This window comes from Berghia stephanieae, chromosome 9, assembly GCF_034508935.2.
Source record: "Berghia stephanieae isolate SIO BIC M18660-M18661 chromosome 9, UCSD_Bste_1.3, whole genome shotgun sequence".
Classification (NCBI taxonomy): Eukaryota; Metazoa; Mollusca; class Gastropoda; order Nudibranchia; family Aeolidiidae; genus Berghia; species Berghia stephanieae.
The window spans coordinates 47,110,342-47,118,965 of NC_088368.1; the positions used below are offsets into that span (position 1 = coordinate 47,110,342).

Consider the following 8,624-nt stretch of genomic DNA (forward strand, 5'->3'; position numbering starts at 1 on the left):
CATTTAACAGTAGTGCGAATCATGAGGCCTGATAGGCGATAATACTATATTTGTTTAGATAAAGACGTCGATTTTAACGGCCAATACCTTTTCTACGCATGGGTACGGCGAGAGAATGTGCATTTGCCAAGGACTCAACTATGCGCTACTCAAAATAAGACACGAACCCTAAACTTTCCGGTCTGGAAGGCGAGTGTCGAACAACTAGGCCAAGTAACACCGCACAACATATGGGGGGGGGGGGAGTCTTTTTTAGATTTAAGAATTATTTCCCTTTATATTGTTCACACCTACTATTTATTAGAGGCGGAACTCGGCCTTCCGCCACGTGATCATATGAAACCAGTAGCGGGGGGGGGGGGGGGGGGGGGTGTGTGGGAATGGTATTGTGTCGGATTAAGGTGATGACGGAAAGAAGAGACAGGTGAAAGATGCCAGTTTGGCTTTCTAAGGCAAAAAATCTACTGATTAATTTTAGTTCTAGTCTATGTTCCGTTCTTCTTCAAGTCTTACCATAACTTTGTATTTGTTTTCATAATTGTACATTTTCCTGCTCCTTTAAATTTATTTTATGTTTGATATACCATTCACAAGACGTAAATGGTTGCATTTAAAATTTAAACTTACTATTTATGATACAAATTTTTTTAACATGAATGAATCAAACAACCAGACATGAAAGAATACCCGTTATACATATGTTTATATGTAAACAAACAGTAGAAACCTTACAAACTTTATCCTCTCTTTACTACAATATTGTGATGTTGGTTTATACATATCTATATCCATTTGGATTTCTAAACATTATTAAATATCTATTATTCATCATTGAAGAAACTTATTGTTTTCAAAGATGGTCCAGACTTGTTGTGTTGTTCATTGTTTTCTTTTTGGTTATATATATATATATCATAGAATGAAACGAATGAGAATACGTACGAAGCCCAAAAAAGTGTCCACCAATGAAAGCATTCAGCGCCATTTTATTGTTGGCTGAGAATGAAGTAATTACCATTCATTCTGTATCTATGTCAACATAACGACACAAGAAAAACAACAAACAATATCAAAATCCACAATAAAATGTTTCAGAACTGTTGCGTATATTTATGGCACAACGAAGCTGTCAAAAATGAAGTTAGAGAATGTGTGTAATCATGTATAATAATAACCTGTAATGTGTTTTCCAACCACCACATCATCTACTACTACAACCACCACCACAATATCATCACTAACACTACTACTACAACCACCAGCCCCACATCATTATCACTACCACTACTACTACACCACCACCAGCACATCATCATCACTACCACTACTACTACAATCACCACAACCACATCGTCATCACTACAACTACTACTGCAACCACCACCACCATATCATCATCATTACCACTACTACCACAACCACCACCACCACTACTACTACAACCACCACCACATCATCACTACCTCAACTACTACAACCACCACCACAATAGCATCACTACCACTACTACCACAACCACCAGCACCACATCATTATCACTACCACTACTGCACCACCACCAGCACATAATCATCACTACAATTACTACTACAACCACCACAACCACATCGTCATCACGACCACTACTACTACAACCACCACCATATCATTACCATTACAACTACTACTACTACAACCACCACTACCACCATATCATTACCATTACCACTACTACTACAACCACCACAACCACATCGTCATCACCACCACTACTACTGCAACCACCACTACCACCATATCATCACCATTACAACTACTACTACAACCACCACAACCACATCATCATCACCACCACTACTACTACAACCACCACCACATCATCATCATTATCACTACTACTACAACTACAACCACCACCACATTATCATCACTTAGCAATATCTACTGAAACCTCAACACCTTTCATCATCATTGAATTTTTTTTTTTTAAATTGAGCGTTTATATAGTGCAATATTACTAAATGTGCTCAAAGCGCTTACAAGGGGTCCCTGGTCACATTTAACTGTAGACGGGACATGACGCTGTAGGCGTATTACATTTTCGACAAGACAACTTGTTACGGCCAGGTACCATTTTACACCGAGTCGGTGAGAGATGTGGTAAGAGCCCTTTCAGGACTCACTATGCCGAGCGCGAGGCTCAACCGGACCTATCCCTATCCGAAAGTAGTGTCATACTTCTAGACCACATAGCGCATTCATTACCACTACTACTACAAACACCACCACCACCATATCATTACCATACCACTACTACTACAACTACAAACCACCACCACATCATCATCACTACTACTACTACAACTACAATCATCACCACCACCACATCATCATCACATACTACAACTACAACCCACAACACACTACTCACTAACACCAGTACTATAATCACTACCATTAGGTTTTGGAGCTTTACTTCATTTGAAATAAGGAAACTTTGGAATTGTATTTGGCATTGTGTTTATATATCATAATATAATTCTAATCAGTTATATATTTAGAACTAGATACTATACAATATGTATGCCAAATACCACCCCAATTCCCCTTTCTTGTGTGCGGGAATTCCTCTTTCGGCATTGAAATTGAGTGTGAGAGAGTCATCACTACACACATAAACAAAAGAAACAATTTAAAAACAAGACTATGACACGCAACCACTCACACACGAGGCTATACTATTTATCCTTTTCTCTATATAGAACAGGACAAGACAAACAAGAGCTTGACTCTCTCTACACTTAGCATTGATGTTTGTCGTCTGACGAGTTCAACTCTCGGTCGACCTGTCAATATTCCTTTTTGCCTTGGACGTAATCATTAATAGAATGTTGTGTGGTTTTGACCGTGAAGAAAACCTTAAGAAGTCACATTTATATCATTTTAGAGAGATCGTTTTGAATAATTTTGAGTTAAACGAGCGAGCAGCAACTTGTTTTCATGAACGGCCGATCAGCGCTTGTTTACTATCGTAACACGATTCCCAGCCAACGTCTCAATGGCGGATATTTTTCTCATCGAGGCCGCTGGTTGGTTAGCCAATAAGAGCACCGTACGGTTTCCATTGGGTAAATTCTTTGATATATATATATATATATATATATATATATATATATATATGTGGGGGGGGGGGGGGGGGTGGGGGGTGTATTTGTGTATGTGCGTCATCTTATGGGCCAAAAAAAGTTGAACCAAATGTATATGGTGTCATAAAATAAGAGGAAATAATAACGATCAATGTTGAATTGTAAGCTTCAATTTATTAGGCGAAGACGAGCATCAGTAACTGTAAGTATAGATCTTCTACAGTTTAATGGAAAGATTGTAATTTTCAATGATTTTGGAGTTAAGCTACGAATTGATTGTCTTAACCCCCCCCCCCCCCCCTACGAGGAATATTGGTCGCTTTACACAGGAGGATATATATATATATATATATATATATTTAGAAAGAGAGAGAGTGAGAGAGAAAAATATACTCTATTTTGAATACGCTCGCACAAACACCAAGTCATACATACATGCATAATATATATATTTGAGGGAGAAAAATAGGGGGAGGGGGGGGGGTAGAGAAAGAGAGAGAAAAAAAGATGGGAGAAAGCGAGAGAGGGATGGAGAGAGAGAGAGGGAGGGAGAAAGGCAGAGAGTGAGAGAGAGAGAGAGAGAAAGTCAGAGAGAATGGGAGAGAGAGAGAGGCAGAGAGTGGGATATATCTATATATATATATATATATATATATATATATTATTATTATTATTATTATTATTATTATTATTATTATTATTATTATTGATTTTATTATTATTATTATTATTATTATTATTATTATTATTATTATTATTATTGATTTTATTATTATTATCAATATTATTATTATTGATTTTATTATGATGATGATATTATTATTATTATTATTATTATTATTATTATTATTATTATTATTATTATTATTATTATTATTATTATTATTATTATTATTATTATTATTATTATCATTATTATTATTATTATTATTATTATTATAATTGATTATTATTATTATTATTATTATTATTATTATTATTATTATTATTATTATTATTATTATTATTATTATTATTAATATTATTATTATATTTATTATTATTATTATTATTATCATTATCATTATTACTAAATATCGTCATCTTCATCATCATCATTATCACCATCACCATCATAATCCTCATCATCATTATCATCATCATCATCACCATCATCATCATCATCATCATTATCATTATTATCTTTATCCTTATATTCATTCTACAGTTAGAGCAGAGTTTGAAGAGTGCTGTTTCGGGACTCCCGAGAGTGGTGAACCATTTGACAGATGTGTGAAAAACCCTGGTCATCAGAATTTTATTCCCGTAAAGGAATTAAAAATGAGTGACCTGCCAGAAGGGTTGAGAACGGAAAGTGTTATGGAATCTATCAAAAAACTCATTGACCGGACAGTGAGAATTGTGGTGAAATATATCAGTGAAAAGAGGCCGGATTACTTTCCATATACGACTAAACCATATCCGAATGCCAACCAGCGTGGACGCCGGGTAGCTGGTATTTTTGGAACAGGATTCATATACAAGTGTAGATCAGTCCCTGACAAAGCCTGCCCTTGCATGGATTGCCGTAACAGCGGTGATCCAAAGATAGGCTATACGGAGTTCAGAGTGAGTACAGCAACACATGTTGTATTTGACGAGCTTGAGTTAAAGGAAACGACAATTGAGTTATTTTTTGACTCTCCAGATAGGGATAGAGTGAAATATATCAAGGGGGTTTCAATTCTTGATTTTCCTGGTGATGGATATAATGATTATCAGCATGATGATGATGATGATGATATTGATGATGATGATGATAATGATGATGATGATGATGATGATGATGATAATGTGGTAAAGCGATGTAGGGATGATGTGACGTATTTATGGTGTGTTAGTCATGATCATTTTGACTTACCTAAAAGATACATTATCCTGCGTTCCCAGGACAAACCAAAAGGCTTTATAATATCCCATCCCCATGGAGGTAGCAAGCACATTACAATTGGAGGTTTTACAAAAACTGATCTGCCATTCCAATATACTGATACATCTGACGTAAAAATTGATCTACCATTGGAATATGTTGCAGATTTGACACAAATAGATAGGAAGTCACTAGTAGGGGAAGAGGAGATCGGTAAATACAAAGTCATTAAATGTAAAGACGCGGCGTTCGTTCGAGTGCCCGAGAGTTCCTTTGAGATTATAAAAGGTTTTTTTCCGAAATTTATGAATGAATCATGGTATAAACCCTTTATTGGGTTTGAATTCTATGTCGGTGGCCTACATTGTTTAATCCCACGAGATGTTGATTGGCATTATTCGTATGACAATCTGTATCGACGTTGGATGGATTTTCCTCCAGACACAATATTTTATTTTAAAGAATGTAACCAATCTTTCTGCATACCTGAATTGGAAATTGGGTATGATTACATCCCATTGACAAGTTGCTATGACATTGACACGTGTCCAGGGTCCAGTGGTGCCCCAGTTTTTGGGTGTGATCTTTTGTATCATCTTGATTATGCACATACTCATTCTGGCAGTTTAGGAATCCGAACCAACATCGGTGCAATCGATTACTTCTTACTTTGCTAAAATGTCTCACCGTACGCGGGTGTTTAATGAGTAACCAACCTTTAATAGCGTTGTGTCTGTCGCAAAAAGAATATGTAATACTGCCTACAAGGCGTCATGTCACGTCCTACATGTTAAGTGTCACCATTGGCTTGGGATCCCCTGTAAAGTGCTTTCAGCACGTTGATTAGAAATTTCTCTATAATAATGCTGTAGGTTTTATATTTAAAAATTGTTTTATCAGCTGTGCTTAGTGCCTCGTTTCCAAAGTGTGGGAAACCTGTCAGTGTATTGGACAACACAACACATGATTTGGCCAACCAAGTATGGAGAAATGATATTTTATGTCAGAACAAACGTTGTAGAAAATTACTGGTTTTTTTAATAGGGCCAGAGAGGTCGTGATGTCACACCTTCTACTCTTCTGGTTCCAAACTCCCTAGAAGTGTGTGTGTTTGTGTAGCCAGTGTTTCGGAGAATTAATAATGAATAGGTTATCTATTGACTCAAAAGGTAGCCGAAATAGTTTGAACAGAATTTCTAACGATTCACGTAAGAGAAGTAAAAAGAAGTCATCCTACAGAGCCATTAGGCTCGTGGAGCCAGAGCTCTATCCCGGTTTATACAGCGTGAAACGGACAATAGCAATTGCCTGATACCCTTTGGATAGGACGTTGTTTATGGCAAAGTACTTTCCGCCAGATCAAACAGGCCTAGCTACCCAATCACTGCTTGGAGGACAAGGGGGTCAGAAAAAGTTTCGACTGTACCCTGGATCGATCTCGGTCCGCTTTGATTGTGAAGCGAGTGCTCTACCAACTGAACTATCGGGACCACCCCCCCCCCCCCCCCCATAATAATAAAAGTAACACAACATTATCACAATAACCTACTTGACAACTCAGCTTTATGACTTGTCTTGAAAATTGTATTCCATTTGATGTTTTAGGTAATTATTGGCTATATCGGTTCATTCACCAGCGTCAACGTATACATATATACAGGTCTGACTCCCGGACCCGATTATGGGCCTAGTTTAACATTGTTGAAATCGACAATATTTTGCGTCACTTTTCATTTTGAGATTCCATTACAACAATGAGCCCATAAGGAATTGGGTTGTCAGACCTGCAAGTAAGTACACGTCGATCAGGGTCTAGACATTCTATCCGATGACAGATTTTTCTCACACATTTTTGGGTCAGATTTTCCAATTTTTTAAATAGAAACGAAATCTATTCCATATTGATTGGTAGCTCTGTATTCAAGGATTCAGATTTTGGTGTTTGGACATTTATCGACATATTCGCTTCTTTTTAAATGTACTTAAGTACTAAAATAGTTCTGCTGGGTCAATATTAATTGAATGATATAAGATTCTTACATTCTTACTTTTTGTAATTCCGGACGTGTTCTTAACCGTTGCACGAGCTTGCGAGTACGTGCTGGGAACAACGTTGTCACATTTTGTGCTAATTCTACCAACCTTATGAAAATGGTGGGGAACAGACAATGTCAACATTTACACACTCAGTCAGAGAAGATTGGAATAGAAAACTGGAAGGCTGGTTTTTGGTGGGATTTATTTTCTTATTGTCTTTTTGACTTCCTCTGTCACTGTTGCATACACACTTTTTAAGATCGTTACAATTCAGTGAGAAAATTTCTCTTCATGAAGAAATCATGAATCAAATTATCAAAAGTTATAAAGTTTGTTTGTTTGTATTTATGTGTGTGTGTGTGTCTTTGTGTGAGTAAATAACTTTGTTTATTCATATTGTTATTTTTTGGGTTTGTGTTATTTTAAAATTCCTTAATTAAATATGAAAATTGATTTAAAAAGTACTATAAAATATGTTCCACCTTTATACAGTATGAATATATTGGTGTTGGAGTACATAGAATTCAAATTTCAAATGCTTTCTTTTCTTTATATATATATATATATATATATTAAACATTTAAAGTATAATTATGGTTATTTAAATACAACATTGTTTCAAGTGTTAGCTCTCATCACTATTATTTTATGTTTTTTCTTTATACATTATAAGTATATTGGTGTTGAATTAGATTCAATTCTAATTTCATCTGAGTCTGTTGTCATATTATATATATATATATATATATATATATATATATATATTTTATATATATATACATTGAAAGTTGATGTATATATGAATGCTTCTGATTAAAATATAATTCAATTTTCAATTACTGTACAGAAAGTTGGAAACCACACATTTTATTTTTTTATATTTACTGATGAAATATGCCGTAATGAATCCTGTTGTTATATTTCCTTGACTGTGGCCTCTAAGATAAATATCATTTATATTTCATTTGGTTTCCATTTTTATATACAAATCATAGCCCAGTAAAATTGTTCTAAGAGACTTTTGTTCGATTTGCCTAAAGGATAATCTTTAATTAAATGAATAAAAATATATCACGTATTTATATTAAATAATAGATTTGACAAATTTCTATTGATAGATGTCCTGTATTGTAAACAGTGCTTGATAAATTCATTCATTTAATGCATAATATGTGGAGTAAAAGAATGGACAAGTTAGAATCACATAGATAATTCATGACGTCATTCTGGTCTAATTATGGATGTTTTGAGTAGTCGAAATGACCCGTTTTGGAATAAGATGGGAGATTACAGTTAGAGATGAGAGTTTAAAAATATAAATTAACTTTACAGACACAAGAGTGGTAGCTAGCAATTCTAGTAATCACAGTTAGAGATGAGAGTTTAAAAATATGAATTAACTTTACAGACACAAGAGTGGTAGCTGGCAATTCTAGTAATATAGTTGGAGATGAGAGTTAAAAATATGAATTAACTTACAGACACAAGAGTGGTAGTGGCATTCAGTAATTATAGTTGGAGATGAGAGTTTAAAAATATGAATTAACTTTACA

At 35.0% G+C, this 8,624-nt stretch overlaps 1 protein-coding gene across 1 annotated transcript in view; it reads left to right on the forward strand.

Moving 5' to 3' along the window:
* Positions 1-8,163, forward strand: part of LOC144980347 (uncharacterized) — an 11,468-nt gene extending 3,305 nt beyond the window's left edge. The window contains exon 3 of the mRNA XM_078928015.1: positions 4,333-8,163. Within this exon, the coding sequence (XP_078784141.1) occupies positions 4,333-5,711 (1,379 nt within the window). The 3' untranslated portion in view covers positions 5,712-8,163. The remainder of the gene's footprint in view (positions 1-4,332) is intronic.
* Positions 8,164-8,624: the final 461 nt, after the last annotated feature.